General features: G+C 35.1%; 2 protein-coding genes across 2 annotated transcripts; both read left to right on the forward strand.

The window, feature by feature from the left end:
* The first annotated feature begins 10,161 nt into the window (after positions 1–10,161).
* On the forward strand, positions 10,162–11,091 carry LOC101683498 (olfactory receptor 4A47-like). Its single transcript, XM_004782052.2, has one exon. The coding sequence runs from the start codon at positions 10,162–10,164 to the stop codon at positions 11,089–11,091; it is 930 nt and encodes a 309-aa protein (XP_004782109.1).
* A 10,747-nt stretch (positions 11,092–21,838) lies between these two features.
* On the forward strand, positions 21,839–22,756 carry LOC101685812 (olfactory receptor 4A15-like). The gene has a single exon (XM_004782059.2). It carries the CDS (start codon positions 21,839–21,841, stop codon positions 22,754–22,756), a length of 918 nt encoding a protein of 305 aa, XP_004782116.2.
* Positions 22,757–23,461: the final 705 nt, after the last annotated feature.

A 23,461-nucleotide genomic window follows, 5' to 3' on the forward strand; every position in this document is an offset into this window, starting at 1 on the left:
CCTGGGATCACGACCTGAGTTAAAGGCAGATGTTTAACCGACTGAGCTACCCAGGCACCCCTAATTTAGGAAGCTTTCTAGTAATAAGAACTGTTATTCATGAGTGGGTCTTTTCATTCAACAAGTCATCTTTCATGACATTGGGTACTGCTTCCATTTTCTGCCTGTGTAACTCAACCTTTCTAGTATCTGCTGTTCTTCATCCATGACCCTTAAAATGCTGTTTGGCACCTTTGTTGTAAGAAAAACCATCTCTTTCAGGAAGTATGTGACTGAAGTCTCTGCTGAGCATCCATGTAGGCATCTGCAAACCCCTGTACAATGAAATCATAAAGAGTGGCAGGGATATGGCTTCCTCTTTCAGGTGACATGTACTAGAGGCTTTGTCCTTGCAACCATTCAGGTCCTCTTCACAGTGTGGCTACCTGTGTGTGGCTCCACTGTCATAGACCATTGCGCATGACATAAATCTTTGGCTGAAACTCATCTGCATTCATACCCTTGGTGTCTCTGTTGCTGTCAAAAGTGGGTTCATCTGCTTGTGAAAATTTTCCTCTTGATTGTCTCCTAGTTGGTTATCATATGCTCATGGAAGACCTATAGTTTGGAGGGGAGACACAAAGCTGTGTCCACTTGTGTCTCTCACATCAGTGTGGTGGTTCTAATATTGCATCCTGAATATTTGTATATTTGCACCCAATCACCACGTTCTCCACTGATCAAGCTGTGACTCTGTTGTATAGCATGATAATTCCCTTGTTAAACTTAAACCTGCACACTCAGAAATTTGGAGGTGAAAATGCCATGAGGAAGTTCTGGGGTAGAAAAGGTAACTTTGAGAGATATCCACCACTTTATAAAATAAATTTGTATATTAAATAGAATAGAGAAAAGAAGATAATGGGTACATAGGCCCAGGATCATTATTTGTTCAAAGTATGTTTATTTTGACATATACACACTTTGAGGAAAGGTCCAGGGAGGAAATAATTTACCATTATACAAATATCTTATTTTGGTTTATGTATTATTCAGTTGATGGTCAAAGTTCAGTGTGCTGGGAGTATTAGTTAGAGTTCTTCTACAAAGCAGATTGTCAAGACACAGATCTGGAGATTTTAATTAACAGTTTTGCTGTTAGATGACATACCTACTTTTTATACAGGTGTATGTTTAAAGCCAGTGATATGTGATATAGTGTAGCCATGGTGCTGTAGTTTATGCTGACAGCTTGCACTTATTAATGAAGTGAACTTAGTTTTTATTTTTATTTATTTTTATTTTTTTAAAGATTGTATTTATTTACTTTGTATTTATATAATTTGACAGAGATCACAAGTAGGCAGAGAGGCAGGAAGACAGAGAGGGAGAAGCAGGCCCCCTGCTGAGTAGAGAGTCCAATGTGGGACTCTATCCCAGGACCCTGGGATCATTACCTGAGCCAAAGCCAGAGGCTTAACCCACTGAGCCACCCAGGCCCCCCTCAACTTAGTTTTTAAATGTAGTTTTTAACTTGTAGTAAAATCCAAATAACAAAAATTGAAGTTTTAATCATTTGTATTTGCAAAGTGTCAGTGGCATTGAGTCAATTCACATTGATATGATGATTAAGTAAGTTATTTGACATTTGTAATGCAGACACCAATGCCATGTGTCACCAGAGCTTTTTCATCTTCCCAAAGTGAAATTCCACATTCATTGGACATTGATTTCACCTTCCTTCTCTTTGGGCCTTAGCAAACACTGTTCTTTTTTTTTTTTTTTTTTTTTAAATTTCTGTATCATTGATTTCTCCTCTAATCTTTATTATTTCTCTTCTCCTGCTGGCTTTAAGCCTTATTTGCTGTTGTTTCTAGTTCTTTTAGCTGTAAGGTTATGTTGTGTATTTGAGACTTCTCTTGCTCCTTCTAGAAGGGCTGTATTGCTACATACTTCCCTGTTAGGACCACCTTTGCTGCATCCCAAAGGTTTTTTTTTTTTTTTTTTAAATATTTTATTTATTTATTTAACAGAGAGAGATTACAAGTAGGCAGAGAGAGAGGAGGAAGCAGGCTCCCTGCTGAGCAGAGAGCCCGATGCGGGACTCGATCCCAGGAGCCTGAGACCATAACCTGAGCCGAAGGCAGCGGCTTAACCCACTGAGCCACCCAGGCGTCCATCCCAAAGGTTGTGAACTGTTGTGTTTTCAGTTTCATTTGCTTCCATGTATTTTTTTAAATTCTTTTTCAATTTCCTGATAGTCCTATTTGTTCTTTAGTAGGATGCTCTTTGAAACGTGTATTTGTGGTCTTTCCAAATTTCTACTTGTGATTGACTTCTAGTTTTCTAGCATTGTGGTCTGAAAATATGCATTGTATGACTTCAGTCTTATTGTATCAGTTGTGACCCAGTATGTGATTTATTGTGGAAAATGATGCATATGCACTTGGAAGAATGTGTATTCTTCTGCTTTAAGATGGAATGCTCTGAATATATCTGTGATATCCATCTGGTCCAGTGTGTCATTCAAGGCCCCTTTGTTTCCTTGTTGATCTTCTGCTTGGATGATATGTCCTTTGCTGTGAATGGGGTGCTAAATTCCCCTGTTATTACTGTATTATCATCAATGAGTTCTTTAATTTTGTTATTAATTTGTTTACATATTTGGCTTTTCCTAAGTTGGAGGCATAAATATTTAGAATCATTAAATCTTCTTGTTGGATGTACCCTTTTAGTATGGTGTAGTGTCGTTGTTTGGTTACAGTCTTTGGTTTAAAATCTATTTGCCTCATATAAAGGTGGTCACTTCAGCTTTCTTTTGATGTCCATTAGTATGTAAATAGTTCTCTGCCTCTTCACTTTGAATCTGGAGGTGACTTTTGGTCTAAGATGAGTCTCTTGTAAACAGTATATATATGGGTCTTATGGGGTGTTTGTTTGTTTTATTTTGTTTTTAATCTATCTAACACCTTATATCTTTTGTTTGGAGCATTTACTCCATTTACCTTCAGAGTAATTTTTGATACATATGTATTATGCTATTTTATTTCTTATTTTGTCATTGTTTATGGAATTTCTTCATTTCTCTAGTTTTTGTCTCTTTTGGTCTTTCTTTCCCAGTCAAAGTGTCTCCTTTAATATTTCTCACATGCTGGTTTAGTGGTCATTAACTGCTTTGGTGTTTGTCTGGGAAACTCTTTATCTCTTTTTCTGTTTTAAATGACTACCTTGCTGGATAGAGTATTCATGGCTGCAGATTTTCCCCATTCAGCATGGTGAATATAGCATTTCCATCTCTTCAGTCTTGCCAACTTTCTGTGGAGAGCACTGCTGTTAACCTTATTGCCCCTCCAATTGTCAGTAAGGGACCTCTTTTGTCTCATTGCTTTTAGGATTATTCTTTATCTCAATATTTTGCAAATATAACTGCAATATCTTGGTGTTGGCTTGCTTTTGTTTAGATGGAGGTTCTCTGTGCCTTCTGACTTTGGCTGTCTGTTTTGTTCTCTAGATTTGGGAACTTTTCAGCCATAACCTTCTCAAATAAACCTTCTGTTTCCTTTCTTTCTCTTCTTCTTCTGGGACTCATATGATATGAATGCTATGTTTGATGGAGTCTCTGAATTCCTTGTCTATGCTCATGATCCAAACATTTTTCTTTTTCTTTCTTTTATTGTTTCATTATCTTCCATAGTTCTGTCTTCTATATCATTTATTCATGTCTCCGCTTCTTCCATTCTTGTGGCCATTACATGCAGTCTGTTGTGAATCTCAGTTACTGTATTTTTCATTTCAGCCAGATGGTTAATTAGCTCTTTTATCTTGTGGTAAGGGTCTCCCTGATGTCTCCTATGCTTTTCTCCAAGCCCAGCTAGTATACTTATGATTATTGCTTTAAACTCTCCATCAGGCCTATTACTTATATCTGTTTTGATTAGATTCACAATTGTGATCTTTTCTTGTTCTTTCTTTTGGGATGAATTTCCCCATCTTGGCATTTTGAGTAGGTCTCTGCTTCTTCTCTGTGTTAGGAAAGTCTGTTATGTTTCCTGTTCCTGAGAGTAATGGCTTTAAGTAGAAGAGGTCAAATAACGGCCAGGGTCTAGTGCTTCAGGAAGTATTTTTGATGTGTGCTGCATGTACTCTGCTACTGTGTTTTGGCTGTTCTGTTTCTCAGGTCAATTGTATGTAAAGGTTCTATTTGCCTGCAGAGGGGACTGTTTGGTCCTTGTTCAGAGTTTGGTGAGTTTTAACTAGATAAGATTTGGTCTGCTTGTTAAAGGAGACCTGATTATATTTTCACTATAAGTGAAGCTTTGAAGAACTCTGTGGTCAGTAGACATGGTGAATGCAGGGGTTTCTAAGGGTCTTCTGGGGAAGGGTCCTGCTGCACTAGTCCTTAGGTACACTTATCCAGGAAAAGTATTACTGGCAAGTACAGAAGAGGGAGACTTGGTGTAAGCAGTTTAGGCAGTCAGTGCTGGCAATGTGCTATTTACTGAAGCTGGTCAATGCTGAGAGGTGGGGGAGGGAAATGGCACTAGCAAGCTCTTTGTGCCTAGAGAGGGGAGTCCATGCTTGCTGCTCTCACAAAAGCACATTAAAAAGAGCAAATAATTTTCCCTCATGTGTCCCAGTGTTTTCTAGATCTCTCATTTCACACTGTCTCTGGGTTGCTTGCCTGCCTTGAGCAGCAAAATTCACCTTCGGCTCTAGCCCAGCCAAGCTTTCGCATCTTTTAAAACTCTAAACTTTTAGAACCTGGAGTGAGAACCTTCACGTGTTTTCTGGAGGATGGTGTCAGTGTGCTGGGACTCTTGCAGGTTTGATCCAGAAGGGCAATCGTGACAGAATGCACGGGCATGGGACTTGGAGAAATTCAGGCTAAAGAGCCAATGTCCAGTGTAGCCACATCTAGCAGGTCTCTGTGCCTTTGCTGATGGGTGGAGTAAGGAAATGGAGGCTGCAGAGTCTTTTGTTCCCAGAAAAGCAATGCAACCTCTCAGAGATGTGCACTAAAAAGTAAAAATAGTCTCTCCCCATGCCCGTAGATGATCCTCAGATTGTGCTGTCTCGCCTGGTTACCTGCCTGCCTCTTCTCTAGGAGTTGGCCAACATACTCAGATACTGTCCTAGCCAAGCCCAGGGACCTCTGAAACTCCAGCGTTTGAGGCCCATTGGTTGCCAAAACTTACCAAAATCAGCCACTCTCATTTTCCTTACCAGTGGCTTTGGGGAAGTGTGTGTATTCCTGTGTGCTCTGCTCTCTCTCACCATTCCCTGCAACTAGCACTCCCTCCCCTCTGCAGCACCTGGGATCATTTTCAGCATGAAACATGTCTTCACACTTCCTGCCTTCCTTTATATGGCTTCTTTTCTCCCTTCAGCTGTGTATAATTTCTTCTATCAGTCCTCAGGTCAATTCTTGGGCATTCAGAATGATTTGAAGGTTATATGGATGTGTTCCATGGATGAAGCGAATTTAGGGTTCTCCTACTATTCTGCCACACCAGGTACTCCAACTTACAGTTTTAACCATTTGTAAGAGCATAGTTTAGTGACATTGAGTCAATTTACATCATCATGATGGTTATTACTTTAATTTAATTTAATTGACATTTGTAATGCAAGCACCAGTACCACCCACCTCCAGAGCCTTTTCATTTTCCCAAACTGAAATTCCACACTCATTAAACATTAACTCCCCAATCCCTCTCTCTGGGCTTTAGGCAGCCACTGTTCTGTTTTCTTATTTCTTATGAATTTGGCTACTTTAAGTACCTGTGTGTATGGAATCATACAATATTTGTCTTTTTGTGACTGTCTCATTTCACTTGGCAGAGTGAATTGCAGGATATCAATGTCTTAATATGTGTCAGAATTTCCTTCATTTTTAAGAATGAATAATAATCCATTCTTTGAATATACCTCATTCTGTTCATACATTTATCACACTTTGTACACACTTTGACTGCTTCTACTTTCTGGCTATCATGAAAAATACTGCCATGAAAATGGGTATAGAAATACCTATTTGAGACTATGATGTCCATTATTTTGTGTATATACCCCAAAGTGGAATTGTGGATCATATGATTTTTTTTTTGCTTATCTTTTCAGGAAGTACAATAGCATTTTCCATAGCTGCTACATCATTTTGCATTCCCACCAGCGATGGAGAGTTGTTCTGATTTCTCCACTGTCTTACGTGTGTTACAATTTTTACATTTTGTAGTCATAACTCTCCTGTTGGGTGTGAAATAGTATTACATTATGGTTTTGAAATGCATTTCCCTCATGATTAATGACATTGAGCATCTTTTTATGTGCTTATATGGCATCACATATCTTATTTGGAGAAATGCCTATTGAAGTCCTTTGCTCATTTTTAATCAGGGTGTTTTTTTTTTTTTTTCTTTTTTATGTGTGTTTTTGAGATGTGTGTTTGTTATATATTCTGGATACCAGCATATTATCAAATAAATCAATTTCAGATATCTTATCTCATTTGTGGGATGTCTTTTCTCTCTGTTGATTTGATGTACAAAAGTTCTTAAATGTGATAAAGTGTAATTCATGTGTTTTTTTCTTTTTTTGTCTGTGGTTTTGGTGTCCTACCCAAGAAATCATTATCAAATCCAAAGTTATGAAGTTTTCTTCTAAGAGTTTCATAGTTCTAGGTAGTAGTTTAGGTCTCTGATCCATTTTGATTCAATTTTTGTGTATGATGTATGTGATTAAGGGTTGAACTTCATTCTTTTGCAGGTGGATATCCAGTTTCATGGTACTATTTTTGGAATCATTTGTCCTTTCCCAATGAATGCTCTGTCACTTGTGAAAATCATTTGGACACACAGGCAAAGGTTTATTTCTAGGATCTGTATTTTATTCCATTGTTGTATCTGCTTTTTGATTCCCATACCTTTGTAGTTAGTTTTAGAACCAGGAAGCCCTCCAATTGTTTGTTTGTTACCCCAGGGTTATTTGGTTGCTTGGCATGCCTTGAGTTTCCACCTGAATTTTAGGATAGATTTTTCTATTTCTGCAAAAACATTTCTTTTTTATTTTAGTAGGAATTTCTTTGAATCTGTAGATTGCCTTAGCTAACACTACAACTTAGTACCATGAACCATATAAATTTACGAGTGTCTTTCCTCCCTTTAATTTGTGTTTTCTAGAATATCTTTCAACAACACTATGCAGTTTTTCAGTGTAGAAGAATTTTGGGTCCTTGTTTAAGCTTATTCATAAGTATTTTGTTCTTTTTGATGTTCTAGTAAAAGAAATTGTTTTCTTAATCCTCTATGGATTATTAAATGGTCGCAGAGAAATTCAATTTATTTTCTTGATTAAAAAAAAAAACTCAAAAAATTGGGTATGGAAGGAATGTACTTCAATACAATAATGGTAATATATGACAGAACCACAACTAACATCACACTCAGCAAGGAAAGGTTGACAGCTTTTCCACTATAATCAAGGAAAAGATAAGAGTGTCCCTGTTCACCACTCCATTTTACAATAACATTGGAATAAAATCCCTATGAAATTTTTAGCCTTTCTACATATAGGTCGTGCCATCAGTGAAGTGAGAACACATTACTTAGAATGTTCACTTAATTTTACTACCTAAAATAGTGTTTCTGATGGTAGCTACTAACTTTACATCTCAGCTTTAACATGACCTTTGAAGAAAGGCCTTCCCTGGTCACCTTTTCCATAGCAGTAATCTCCCTGAGTATACTTTGTTTGCTCTGTTATTAGCCATAGTGAAGACTATATTTAGTTTAGTAAATTGTCCCCATATTTACTGTCTGACTCTATTATAAGAATATAAGGTCCATGCATGAAGGAACTTTTACATAATTTTCCTATTTCTTTAGTTACCATTCATAGCACGGTTTCTGGCAGTAGATTGGAGCTCCAAATTAAAGAAATTAATAGTTTAATGGTTATTTTATATATAAACACATATCTAGAACATCTAACCACAATTTAGGGCAGGATAAATTTACTATTAAATGAAAGAAAAGAAAAACTTACTATGACAAGTGGGAAAATATATGAAAAATTTTTTCCCTAACACAGTATGACTGGGTTAAAATTTTATTCTTGACTGGCAGTCGTCTTACAATCGTTCTAAAGCTATATTTTTATGTTACATCTTTCTGACCCTAATTATGTGATTTGGCCTCCTAGTATTTTTATAGAGATATTTTTTAGAGTTTTTCTGGAAATTCCCAGTGAATTTAATTAAGGAAGAATCAGTCTTGGACACTTTCCAATTCTAGGCCTAACGAGGAATGTGGTTAGAAGGGATAATATGCCCAGTGTTCTTTGCTCATATTGGGAAGAATATGCTATACTCCTAAAAACTGGTACACATTTTTGAGGAGGTTTCTGTTAGGTTTAAAGCATTATCTAATGAAAAACACAAGAATGTTTCTTAAAAATACCAGGTCTACCAATCTGAGCTAAAGCAAAAGGACAGAGTAAAGATGAATAAAGATTTGAATGATATTTTCCTATTTAGAAATTAGTACGAAAGAAATTACTTGAGAAAAATCTCCGTTGGAAATGTCTGGTTGCTATCTTTTTATGTAAGGATAGGATTTCCTTGTCTTTTAGATAAATCATCCAAAATTTTTGTGCTAAATTTTTGTTTTTCTCTGTGGAACCTGGAATTCTTAGGAAGTAATCTACAATATAAATAAAAGCAATCTTCTGAATAACCGGAAGATTCCACGGAGAGAATGGACAGACAATTGAATGAAATAAAATAGGTCCTCAAGTAACAATGCAGCTTTCTGTCCACTCTTGTTAAACTGGATGACAAAAGATTTCTAGTTTCTTGTGAATGAGTAAAAAGTGTACCTTCAGATTGTGGACTTGTCTTCTTAAGGTAAGACTAACAGTAAAGTGGAAACCAGGCTTTGCAATTGTGTGAGTACCTTTATTATGTAAAAGTTAGATCACTTTGAGATAAAGCACAATTGGGTTCTAACTCTAGTTTCACCACTTCAAAATGGGTGAACTTGGGAAAAATAGATGTTCAGAATCTCAGTTTGTTCAACTGTGGAATGGGGATTACAGTTTCTGTTACTGTAAATATGAAATGTGATTCATTAAATTGTGAGTGAGTGAGTGAGTAGAATCCACTGCAGATGTTGTGAGCAGTGGGCTGATCAGATCACTATCAGATTTAAACAGGATCACTTGGGCTATGTTAGGGAAAAAAAAAAATTGGTGGAGGCCAGAATGAAATGCAGATGTCTAGTGCAGTGGCCAGAAGTGGGAAGAAAAGGGAAATAACCAACTTGGTGATCTATTTCAATGGGTCTAATAAGATTTGTTAAAGTTATCAATATGTGATATGAGAGCAAGAAAGGCATGAAATGCATGGTGATATTTCTTGTTTGGAAAATGATTTGTTTACCATTTAGTCAGATGGTAAACACCTATATTTGTGACTGAAAATTAGAAGTTTAGTTTTATAATTTCTGAATTAATATCCAATTGGAGATGTTCAGAGTTGGAGATGCTGCATATATGAAGTTTAAAAATTAAAGGAGAGACCCAACATTGGAAAGGTTCCACATTTACTGGTCAAGGAAAGAGGGCATATCCAACCAAAGAAGAAGTCTAAGAAAGAAGTCTCAGTGAGGGAAGAAAAAATTCAGGGCAGCAACTTCTATTCCTAATTTGTTCCACTCACTTTGAATATGTCAGTTACCCTGAATGGGTTTCAAGTATTTCACTTTTGTGACTTTATAAACTGTGCACTCTTGCATGGATCCATTGTCCTCTTATCCTTCCACTTCTTTAAATCTCAGGAAGGCGTGCTTCCTCTTGGAAGCCATCTTTGATTGCTGTTTTGTTGATATATTCTTACCCTTGACCTTTGCACTGTGTGACTACCTTTATATTGGCACTTATTTCATTGAATATTATTATATATGCTATCATTGAGTGTAGGAAACCATGACTTGTTCAACTTGGAAATCACACTGTCTGTGACACAAATAGGTACTCCTGACTATTTTTTTTTTTTACAATCTTTTACACAATCTTTTAACTGAATGAATCAATAAAAGATTAACCTTATAACACATTTAAAGGCTTTCTCCCCTGTTTTGTAGATCACCTGATTCTAATACAAGAAGTCACTCCCATCCAGACTAGATGGACCCAAGAAACAATGTAACTTACTTTGTCCTCTTGGGTCTCACCCAGGATCCAAAGGAACAGAAGGTCCTTTTTGTTATGTTCTTGCTCTTCTATATTTTGACTGTGGTGGGCAATGTGCTCATTGTGGTGACTATAGCAGTCAGTAAGACCCTGGGCTCTCCTATGTACTTGTTTCTTGCTAATTTGTCTTTTATGGATGTCACTTATTCCTCTTGCATTTGCCCCAGATTGATTTCAGGTTTGTTGTTTGCAGAAAATACCATATCCTTCCAATCTTGTATGACTCAACTATTTACTGAACACCTTTTTGGTGGCTCAGAGGTCTTTCTTCTACTAGTGATGGCCTATGACCGTTATGTGGCCATCTGCAAGCCCTTGCATTATTTGGTGATCATGAGGCAATGGGTGTGTGTTGTGCTGCTGGTAGTGTCCTGGGTTGGAGGTTTTCTGCATTCAGTAATTCAGGTTAGCACTGTTTATGGGCTCCCATTCTGTGGTCCCAATGTTATTGATCATTTCATCTGTGAAATGTATCCCTTACTGGAACTCATCTGTACTGACACATATGTCATTGGCCTGTTAGTGGTGGCCAATGGAGGGATGATCTGCACTATTGTGTTTATGTTCTTGCTCATCTCTTATGGTTTTATATTGTACTCTCTAAAGAATCTTAGTTCAGAAGGGAGGCGAAAAGCCCTCCAGACCTGTGGTTCTCACATCACTGTGGTGGTCTTCTTCTTTGTTCCATGCATTTTCATGTATGTACGACCTGCTAAGACTTTCCCCATTGACAAGTCATTGAGTGTGTTTTTTACAGTCATAACCCCCATGCTGAACCCACTCATCTACACTCTGAGAAATTCTGAGATGACAAATGCTATGAAGAAGCTCTGGAGTAGAAATGTTATATCTTTTAGTAGATAAGTATATTATCTACCACAAGAAGAATCTCTTTACATTGGGTCCATTTTCTGAGATTGCTGAAGTATTCCCAAAATAATTCTGAATTCCCCCTTTTTTTTTTTCAAAGTAATTAAGTTATTTATAATTAAAGATTGAACTGGATTATTGTGTTATAATAAATTTTCCTTCCTGCTAGAATGTCAGGCTCGTAATACCTTGTAAGACTTCATTTAAGGGTGTAATGCCTTTATAGCAGGGATTCAACAATAGGTAATGAATTAGTGAGGAAGTTTTTATATGGTTATATTAAGTTTTAATAAGTCTGTATTTTTAATATGCCTGTGACATGTACCCCTTAATGAAATTGGTTTGTACTGGCACATATGTCATTGACCCATTAGTGGTGGCCAATGGAGGGACGATTTGCACTATTTTGTTTGTGTTCTTGCTCATCTCTTGTTTGTGTTCTTGCTCATCTCTTACGGTGTCATCCTGCATTCTCTAAAGAACTTTAGTTCAGAAGGGAGGCAGAAAGTCCTCCAGACCTGTGGTTCCCACATCATTGTGGTGGTCTTATTCTTTGTTCCATGTATTTTCATGTATGTAAGACCTGCTAAGACCTTCCTCATCGACAAGTGTATATTTTAGAGTCATAACCCCAATGCTGAACTCACTGATCTAACACTGAGAAATTATGAGATGACAAATGCTGTGTAGTAAGTAAGTGCATCATCTATCATGAATGAAGCATTTTAACATTAGTGTCAATCTCCACAAATGTTAAAGTCCATTTTACTGTAAATGCATTTACAGTCATAGTCAACAGATAATGTGCAGTGAAAGAGTCAAATATTTATAGAGTTTTACTAATTCATAATTAATTGCTATGTTTACTTTTGTTACTTTTTGTCTCATTCATAATTCAATTTCTGGTCAGTATCTTGTCTTTTATCTTCTTTCTTTTCATTGTTAAAATATTTCTTTTATAGAGACTATCTTCTCTATTTAATTTCTTTTCATATGAAGTTTTTGTGTAACATTTTACTTTTAAGATATACCTGAGCAAAAAATAGATAAAATAAATATTAAAAATAGAATCCTTACAAAGAGGAAATGGTATGGAATGAACATTTTATCTGTCCCTCACCAGTCTCCCTGTTCTTCCATATGCATCATTGTACTAAGATTGTTATTGTTCCTAAGATTATCCAATTAATAATCTTTGCTAATAAAAAATCACATTTTCATGTATGTGTTTGTCTTTGTGTCTAACCTTTGTAATTACTACTTGGCCTCCTGAAGATCTTTCCATACCAGTGCACAGATAGAACTCATTATTAGATTCCTTCTACTGCCTAAAAATTCTTAATAAAGATATAGCTACATTAGTGTTTCCAGTACTTGTCCTGTTTTCCTGAATCTTTTCCTATGATAAAAAGCTTTGCAGTGAAGTCTTTTAGAGATTTTCTAATTATGAGTTTTTAGCAGTGCAATTGTTTGATCAATTGGTAGATATATTTAAAATTGCTGTTGTTCATAGTTATAGCCAAAGTGCCACCCATAAGCTTATACCAAACTATGCTACTTCCTTCAGTTTAGAGTTTGTGCACATTCTCAACAACAAGTTCTTGATGAATATTTTTAGTATTTGAGATTATGGTTGCTAAAAAAATTGTATTTCATTTGTTTACTGTAATTGAAATTCAGTAAATATAATTGAATTTGATTCATGTATTTAAAATTATTTGTATTCATCTTTGTGAATTATCTATTATTGACATTTACATGTTTTGTTTGATTGCTGCTCTTTTCTATATGAATTTTTATGACTTAATCATGCACTAAAGACATTATCCCTTTCACCATTGTGTAAGTATTTTTCTAGTCTATGATTTAATTTGGATGTTATTATATTGTACAGAATATCTTTAGCCATGTAGAAATACTTTTATATATACATAATCAAATCTATTAATACTTTCTTTGACCTTGTATCTTTCTCAGAAAGACTTCCCTATTTCAATGTTAAAAAATATTCTTCCACATGATTTTCAACATTTAATTGTTCAATTATTTTGTGGTGTTATATGCTGAATTTTTGATCCATCTACACTTTGATGTAAGTTCTCAATTAGGGATTAAATTTTCCTTATTTTTCTAGGTGGGCATTTGTAGAGATATATACTTATTTTATCCTGCCATTTAAGACATAATGTAATTACACTTAATTTGGAAGGCAATTAGATATCTGATAAGCTTAGTACTCCTTCTTACCATTCCTTATCAGAGCCATATTTATTCTTTAAACATATTTATGTTTGAAAATAAAATTTTAATAGGACACTCTAGTAAAAGTTATGTTTAGTTTGTTTTCAGTATGAGTTGATTTAGGAATAGTTACTAGCTTTAGAGAATTAAAAATTCTCATCCAAAAACTGGGCAGTTCTTTTCATCTAACAAGATTTCTTTGGTGTTCATATAGACCCAGTATGTTTCTTTGTAAATTTAGTCTTTTTGAGTAAACTTATTTTATGTTGTTTGCAAATAGAATCTTATCTTCTACTTTCCAAGTGTCTGTTGTTTCAATGTGGAAAATCTGCCTTTTTTCACTATTATATAAGATGTAATCTTCACAGTACATCATTCATCCTTTTTAGTCTAAGTTCTGTACATTTTGAGACATACAGTTATGTAACCACATCACAACCAATGTACAAACGTTTCATCACCCCAAATAATTCCCCATGCATCATTGTACTCCCCTTCTACCCTAGGCTCTAACCCTATGCTGACAAATGCAGATCCCTTTCTATTCCTATCATTCTATTTTTCCAAAATGTTATATAAATTGAATCATACAGTATAAAATTCTTTTTTATTCTAGCTTTTTGAGGTATAATTGACTAATCAAAATTGTATATATTTAAGAAAAAAAAAGATGCAATATGTGATGATTTGATATATGTATTCATTGTGAAGTGGTTACCATTACCAGCTAACGAGAACATCTATTACCTCACATAATTTTTTTTTCTTCATGAAGGCCACTTAAAATGTACTCTTAGCAAATTTCAAGTAAACAATACAGTATTATTAAGGAGAGCCAACATGCTGTATATTAGAGCCTTAGAACTTTTTCATCTTTAAAAAAAATTATTTATTTGAGATAGTGAACACGAGAGAGAGAGAGAGCATGAGCAGGGGGTAGGTAGGGGCAGAGTGAGAGGGAGATGCAGACTTCACACTGAGCAGGGAGCTGATGAGGGGCTTGATCCCAGGACCCTGGGATTATGATCTGAGCCAAAGGCAGAGGCTTAACTGACAGCCATCCAGGTGCCTCAGAATTTATTTGTCTTATAACTGAATGTTGGTAGTTTTTGAACATTTCTCCAACCTCCAGTAACTGGTAATAATCATTCTCTTCCCTGCTTCTATGAATTTGACTTTTTTTTAAAACTACCACATATAACTGAGATCATGTAGTATTTGCCTTTCTGTATCTGGCTTATTTCACTTAACATTCTCCTTCACTGATGTCTCAGAAAGCAAAATTTTCTTTTCTTATAGCCAAATAATATTTCATTACTTATTAATGCCCCATTTTTTTGGTCCATTCATCCATCAATAGAGGGTTTTTTTTGTTATTTTTATTTATTTATTTATTTATTTGTAATTTGTCTATTGCCCAATGTGGAGCTCAATCCCAGGACCCTGAGACTGTGACCTGAGCTGAAGGCAGAGGCTTAACCCACTGAACCACCCAGCACCCCTATTGTGAAAAATACTCAAAGAACATTGGGTGCAGATATCTCTTCAAAATACTGCCATCATTTCCTTTCGATATATGCCTAGATGTAGGATTGCTGTTTCATAGGATAGTTTTACTTTTAACTATTTTAGGAATTTCCACACTGTTTTTCCTAGTGGTCACACCAGTTTATGTTCCCACCAAAAGCATACAAGGGTAAACTTCTCTGTCTTCACCAAAACACTTCTTTTATAAGGGCATTTATTTCATGCCCTCATGATCTAATCATCTCCCAAAGGCACATCTCTTAATACCATTACATCAGACATTAGGATATGAAAATATTAATTTGGAGGTATGCAGACATTCAAACAGTAGCTCAGGTCCAATTTCACTCTTTTGCTTATTGATATCCGGTTTTCCAGCACAACAAAGTGACTTTCCTTTCTCCATAGTGTATTCTTGGTTCCCCTTTTCAGAGATTAGTTGACTGCATATACATGGGATTATTTCTGAGATTTCTAGTCTCTTCCATTGGTCTGCACACCTGTTTTTATGTCAGAATGATAACCTTTTGATTAGTCTACTTTTGAAACGTATTTTGTGATATTGCTAGCTTTATTCTTTTTCAAGATTGTTTTGGCTATTTGCGGTCTTTGTGGTTCCATATGAATTTTTTTTTCAGTGCCATTAAAGTTTTGATAGGGATTTTATTGAAGCTGTAGATACTTTGCATAGTATGGAAACTTTAACAACTTTATTCTTTCAATCCATGAACACAGGTTATCTTTCCCTTTATTCATATCTTTAATATCATTCATCAATGTCATTTCATTTTAAGGGTGAAAATCTTTTATTTCCTTGGTTAAACTTATTCCTACATATTTTATTCTTTTTGATGGCATTGTAAATGAAATTATTTTCTTAACCTCTTTTCTGGATAGTTTGTCTTTATTATGTATAAATGCAACTGGTTTTTGTATGTTCATTTTGTATTTTGTAAGTTTGCTGAATTTTAAAAAAATTAATTCTAGCAATTTTTGGTGGAGATTTTAGGGTTATTTATTTATAAGATCATGTCTAGTATGTAGTATTTTAAATCTGGCTTCTTTCTTTTACTATAATGCATTGGAGACTTATGCGTAATGTGTTTATCAATAGTTCATTCATTTTTATTGCTGAATATTATTCCATCCTATGGCTATATGAGAGGTTTATTTATCCCTTTTTCAATTAATAGGTAGTTTGGTTGTTTCCAGATACTTGAAATAATGAGCAAAACCACTATATACATTCAGTTAAAGGGTTTTTTTGCATGAACATAAGTTCCCATTACAATTAGGTAAATTCTTAGGAGTAGAAGAGATGGATTTTATGGTAGCTGTATGATTTCATAAAACAGCTTTAAACTACTTTTCTAAAGCATAGCATATTACCAGCATCAAATAACATTTCTAGGTTTTCTCTCTGTCAGAATGTGACATTATCAAGTTTTTAATTTTGCCTTTTGAATAGTCAGTAGTGTTATCTTCTTGTGGTTTTAATTTGCATTTCCCAAATAGTTAATGATGTTGAACAATTTTCATGTGCATTTTTTGCCAATTGATGTATCTGTTCTGGTGAAATATCTGTTCAGTTCTTTTGACCATTGTATACTGAGTTGTTTATTATTATTGAAAGTTGAGAGTTAGTGTATTCTGAAGAAAAGTCCTTTATCAGATATATAATTTGCAAATATTTTCTCACCATCAGTGTGTTATATTTCATTTAATAAAAATGCCTTTAAAGAGAATCATTTTTGTGTTATGGAGTTCAAGATATCACTTTTTAAATTGACTATGCCTTTATTGTTATACCTAGACAATCTTTGTCTAATTCAAGGTCACAAAGATCTTCTCTTATGTTCTCATGGAGAGGTTTTATAGTTTTAGGTTTACATTTAGCTCTATGAACCATTTTGGATTAACTTTTATTTATGACTTGAGGTATTGATCAAGGTTCACTCTTCTCAAATAGATACCCTTTTGTTGCAGCACCACTTGTTGAAAAGGCTATCATTTCTCTATTGAATTGCCTCCATGCACTTATCATAAGTCATCAAATATGAGGGTCTGTCTCTAGACTATTTGATTTCATTGACCTACATATGTATCCTTTCTCCAATACTAAATAGTAAGTCTAGAAAGCAGGTAGTCTAACTTCTTCAACTTGTTCTTTTCAAAATTAAATTTGGCTATTCTATTATTTTACCTTTCTTTTAAAAATATTTTATTTACTTGTTTATTTTTGAGAGAGAGGGAGGGAGAGAGATCACAAGCTGGGGTGTGTGAGGAGGGACAGGCAGAGGGAGAAGCAGTCTTCCCACTGAGCAAGGGGCCTGAATCTGGACTTAATTCCAGGACCTTGGGATCATGACCTGAGCTGAAAGCAGATGCTTAAGCAAACAGCCACACAGGAATCCTGTTATTTTACCTTTTTAGATAAATTTTTGAATCAACATATTTTTATAATGTATAAACAATTAGTGGGATTTTGTTGAGAGTTGTGTTGAATCTATAGATCATTTAGAGGGGATATGATATTTTAGCAGTAAATAGCCTTCCAATTCCTGACTGTGGTATATCTCTCCAAATACTTTTCCTTTGATATTTTTCATTAATATTTTGTAATTTAAGCATATAACAGCATATATTTATGTATTTTATGCCTAAGGATGTCATGATTTTTATTATTAAAGTGACACATTAAAAAGTTTCAAATGTTTTTTGTTAGTTTATAGATACGTGATTAAGTTTTTGGATCATGTATGTATCTTATGACCTTACTAAACTCATTAATTAATTCTAGTAACTCTCTTTGTAGATCCTTTGAGATTTTCTAGGTATGAAATTATTTTGTCTTTGAATAGGGAAATTTAAAAGATTAGTCTGATCATTTTTCTTGTGATGTTCTTGTTTCCAGGTGTAAGGGTTATGCTGGATGAATAAAATGAGTCAGGGAGTATTTTAATATCTCCTTATTCATGAACATATTTATGTAAGATTGGTACTACACTTTGATAAATTTTTATATAGGATAATTGATAAATTTGTATGGGGGTGAAATTTTTGTTTTAGGAGGGGATGGATTTTAAAGAATTTATTTATTTATTTATTTAACAACATTAGATTATTCCAGTTCAGAAATATTATTATTATTATTTTTTAAGTAATCTCTATACCCAACATGAGGCTTGAACTCATGACCCTAAGATCAAGAATCACATGCTCTACTGATGAGCCAGCCAGAAACCCCAGTTTATTTTAGTTTTTAATTATTTTTCTGTGTCTATTTAGAAAGTTGTATCTTTCATAACAGAGCTCCACTTTCTTAGATGGCATAAATTCATTTATGATGCTCTGTTGTTGTCATTTTCAGATCAGCAGAATAGAGGGATGGAGCTTTCTTAATTCTTGATTCTTATCCTTTGGTTATAGTTCAATCCTAGCAATATGGTTCTATCCATTTTGCTAGGAATGTATCAGTTTTATGAATCTTTGAAAGAACAACTTCCTGGATTTATATATTTTATATATTCTATGTTGTATTCCAGTTTCTATTCAACTAATTTCTCTTTCTATGGTTTCTATATTTTATTTAGTTTTTCCATTCTACCCAGTGTTCTCTGGGTTTATTTTGGTTTTCCTTTGCTCAGGTTCTTAAGATAGAAGCTTGACTTCATTTCATGTCTCTTGGTTCCTAATACTTCTATTTACCCCTATCCATTTCTTTCTAAGCACTCCTTTAACTGCACCCGGTGTACACACTCACACACACACACATTTCGTTATCATTCTGTTGAAACTTCATTTTAAAAACTATTCACTGAGATGTCAGGGTTCCTCAGTCAGTTAAGCACCTGCCTTTGGTTCAGGTCATGATCTCAGGGTGCTGGGATCTAGTCCCTCACTGGGCTCCTTGTTCAGTGGGGATTCTGCTTCTACCTCTACCTGCTGCTCCCTCATGCTCTCTCTCTCTGGCAAATAAATAAATAAAATCGTACAAATATAAAAATAAATAAAAACTATTCACTGATATATCTTCTTTAATTCGTGGTAATTTAAATTTATGTTGTTTAATTTGTAAATAATTGGGAAACTGTTATATTTCTCTTGAATTTCATTATATATATTCTGTATGATTTAAGTCCTTTAAAATGCATTGCAATTTGTTTTTCGGCCAAGTGTAGTGTGTATTTTGGTGAACATTCTCTGAGCACTCTGAGGTAAGTGGAAACCTCTCACAGTGTTTTCTCCCTCCCCACTCCTATAGTAACACAGGATCTATCAACTTGTCTATGTGCCCTTATGTGACAAACTCAAAACTCTTCCCCTTAGGGGAGAATCTTGCTTTATCCACATTTTGGACAACTTTTAAACGGGTTAGACACAATTTACTTTTGTGATGCCATAGAAGTCAGTTTAGGTATCTGTGTACAAAGACATAGCTTAAGTGTAACCAGAAGAGCTATGCCTAATTTGAAAGTCATGCTTGAAAGAAGAGAGTTTTGGGTGCCTGGGTGGCTCAGTGCATTAAAGCCTCTGCCTTTGGCTCAGGTCATGATCCCAGGGTCCTGGGATCGAGTCCCACATCGGGCTCCCTGCTCAGTGGGGAGGCTGCTCCCTCCTCTCTCTCTGCCTGCCTCTCTGCCTACTTGTGATCTCTGTCTGTCCAATAAATAAATAAAAATCTTTAAAAAAAATGAAAGAAAGAAGAGAGTTTTTACATATTTTATTTCCGTCCACACTGGACATTTCTCTTTTGGTGTTTCAATCTCAAGTTGTTCTTTTGTGATTTCTCCCCAAGAGGAAAAGTTTAAGTCCTGTTGTACATGGTTATTATCCTGGTGGCATCTCTGGAGATGCAGGTCTACACTCACAATTATGATGAAGGTCCCAATGAATTTAATTAGGGAAGAATCAGTCTTGGAGATGTACCAGTTCAATGACTGAACAATCTGTGTAGTAGTTCAAATGCAGGTAACGTGTCTACACACCATTGTCTTGATCTAGGAGTCTTTGGATCAGTGTTCAATGACCGGCTTTATCAGGAATTGAAAGGAAGGATTCAAAACACAATGAAGTATGTATATGCAATTATTCTCCATACAGGGAATCCAAGGTTTAACTATGCTTTGTGAAGACAGACCAGTATAACTGACCACATAACCACATAAACTTTTCTAACAATTCACAACTTTATCTCCTGCAAAGTTAAACTTTTTTTAAAAAAAGATTTTTAAAAAATTTGTTTGAGAGAGTTCTAGTGGGTGAATGAGACAGAGAACTCACAAAGAGGGGGAGGGGGCAGAGGCAGAGAGAGGAAAAAAAAAAAAAAACAAAAAAAAAACAAAACCTCCCTTTTGAACCAGGAGCCCTACTTAGGACTTCATCCCAGGACCATGGGATAATGACTTGAGCAGAAGAAAGACATGTAAGTGACTGAGCCGCCCAGGTGCCCACTTGACCACCTTCTTCTTCTTCTTCTTCTTTAACTTAAAAATTTGGTTTAACATTCTTTTGTTATTGAGACAAATCTGCTATCAATGAAGATTTGGGGTCTTTTTGTTCACAACCAGTATTCAGACTTGTTTAGATTATACGGCCTTTGTATTCATTTGAAAACCCCAGAAATTTGAGGTAACGTTTTTCTGAAAGACTGAAGTGAATAAGACTTTCTGCAAACATAGAAAGCATTGTTCACATGGAAACAGTTCAAGATCCTGTGATGATGCATGTGTTTTCTTGATCTGTGTGCACAGAGATGGTATCAATGCACAAAAGAGAAGGGAGAAGGGATGCAACCTTGAATTGAAAGGTGTTTCAGCATGCAAGTATCCTAGGAAGTGTAATTAGATGTAAGACTCCAAAATAGACTTTATATTTTACATCTTGGTGGTGTTGGGATTCAGTCTTTTAAAAGTTCTGCTGAGTGAATCTGATAACAGCTATATTAGCGATTCTTTATGGTTATTAGAATATGTGGGAATTAGCTCAGTTCTGTAATACTCTTTTTTGGCTATTTTTATATATAAAGATACAGGATAAATGTATTTTCTCAAACAGTATTTTTAGAAACTAGTTTCAGGCCTAGGGATATTTTAATGGGCAAGATATTTCTAACTCTACAGATGCTTTCAATTGATATGTTCTCTGAGCATTGTTTGCTGATCTGTGGAAGTTAGAGGGTGGTGTAGCATCCACAAACTTGAATGAGTGATTTTGAAGAATCCCAGGTCACACTTTCATAATCAAGCTCTTATTTCAGTTCCTATGTTTCTGTTTACAGATATGTTTCAGCATATAGGATATACTTGTTGGTTATTCCTATAAATACTTCTTTAAATGATTTACCCACTTGCCATTAGTTTCTTTGTCTTCTATATTTTATTTGCTTAAATCTATGTGTGTATTTTGATATTAACTCTGTGTATATCCTCTGAAATGCAAGTCTTTTCTCCCATCTACTTTTATCTATTGATGTCATGGTATCTTTAAAGTCCTTGAGATGTTCTGATATCATAAAATGTATCAATTTCATTTATGAGTTAAGAAGATTCCAGAAGTTAGAAAGTCATCTCTTGTGTTAGCTGGGAAGTAAATACAAATCTTGCTGTAGTTTTTCATTAAATAAATGCATTTAAAAATTTGTATATGAAGAATTCACTACATGTACAATTTTACTAGCTTCCAGTTGGAAAATTGGTTGTGCTCCTCCATTTATTTATACTGTGTCCTTTCTCCACAATGTTTTTAGTGACTTATCTCTGCTTGAATCAGCAAGACTGGTGAGGTTAGGGAGAATGTTTTCATCCACCTTGTATTCTTATAATTTCTGAAAGTACTGGAGTATAAGAAACTGCAATGCCTATTAGGTAAATGAATAAACAGATTGTGTTAGATTTCAGGAAGTCAACAGTAATTATCACATTTATAGCTAATTTTTTCTTGAACTGTGAAATAAGGAGATGCAAAAGAACATATGGAACACAGGAACAATGTGACTGAGTTTGTCCTCTTGGGGCTCACCCAGAGCCTTCAAGGTCAGAAAATACTATTTGTCGTGTTCTTGATCATCTACATTGTGACAATGGTGGGCAACCTACTCATTGTGGTGACTGTGGTGGTCAGCCCATCCCTGGATGCCCCTATGTACTTCTTCCTTGGTTATTTATCATTTATGGATGCTGTTTATTCTACTACAGTTACTCCAAATATGATTATAGACTTACTGTATGAGAAGAAAACCATTTCATTCCAAGGTTGCATGTCCCAGCTCTTTATAGGGCACTTATTTGGTGGTGCTGAGATTTTGCTCCTGGTGGTCATGGCCTATGACCGCTACGTGGCCATCTGCAAACCTTTGCATTATTTGACAATCATGAATCAACGGGTGTGTGTTCTATTGCTGCTGTTGGCCTGGGTTGGAGGTTTTCTGCATGCTGTTGTTCAGCTTCTCTTTGTTTACAACCTTCCCTTCTGTGGTCCCAATGTCATCGACCACTTTATCTGTGACATGTATCCGTTATTAAAACTTGCGTGCACTGACACCTATGTTATTGGTCTCACTGTAGTTGCCAATGATGGAGCAATCTGTGTGGTCATCTTTACAGTCTTACTCATTTCGTATGGGGTCATTCTGCACTCCCTGAAGACCCATAGTCAGGAAGGGAGGCGCAAAGCCTTATCCACTTGTGGCTCACACATTACAGTGGTGGTCCTCTTCTTTGTCCCTTGCATTTTTATGTATGTGAGACCTCCTTCTACTTTACCCATTGATAAATCCTTGACTGTATTTTACACAGTTATCACCCCTATGTTAAACCCTCTGATCTATACTCTGAGAAATGGAGAAATGAAAAATGCCATGAAAAAGCTGTGGACCAGAAGAAGAAAATGATGCTGACGAGAAATTTTCACCTTTTTTCAATGAAGAGTTATTCCATCTAGGAAAGAATTATTTAATTATTTATTTGTAATGAATTTCTCCTCAGGTTTAATGAACTTGTGTATTATGAAAGCATTTAAGGTGTAAATATTGTAACGATCAAAAAAGATTTCTAAGATTTTCATAAATTGTTAGGAAAGTAGGTCTGTAGCCTTTGGGCATAAAATGTTTCTATTGAAACTATAGGTTTGTGTTCTATGTGATGAGTTTTGCTATAATAAATACTGTACCTTTATTTTCATTACTGGGAAATTTTCACATGCTTCTCTTTTATCCAATTGTTCTTTTTCAGAATTAATATTGCTCATTATATATTTCAGATAAAGATTTTAAGAATTGGGGCATAAACATTTGGTCATTCCTCCCATACAAAGACAACTCATAGTTAATACTTGAAGTATATATCTTATTTTTGTAACTGCAAGATGGTTAAGTATATAATTTTGTTCATATTACTTAACTGATAGGATTGAAAAGGAATTCTTCTTCCGTGTTATAATATTACTCATAAAGAAGTTATGGCAAGGAAAAAAACCAAACAAAAGATCTAGATATTATGAGTAAGATTTACTCATTTTTCTAAGTGGCAAATCCTATTATCTCCTCATGTGGAGCACCTTTGTTCGGTGTTATATTTTCATTGAGATGATCCATTAA

Source organism: Mustela putorius, unplaced genomic scaffold (assembly GCF_011764305.1).
Source record: "Mustela putorius furo isolate JIRA1106 unplaced genomic scaffold, ASM1176430v1.1 tig00000127_pilon_pilon_pilon, whole genome shotgun sequence".
NCBI classification, from domain to species: domain Eukaryota; kingdom Metazoa; phylum Chordata; class Mammalia; order Carnivora; family Mustelidae; genus Mustela; species Mustela putorius.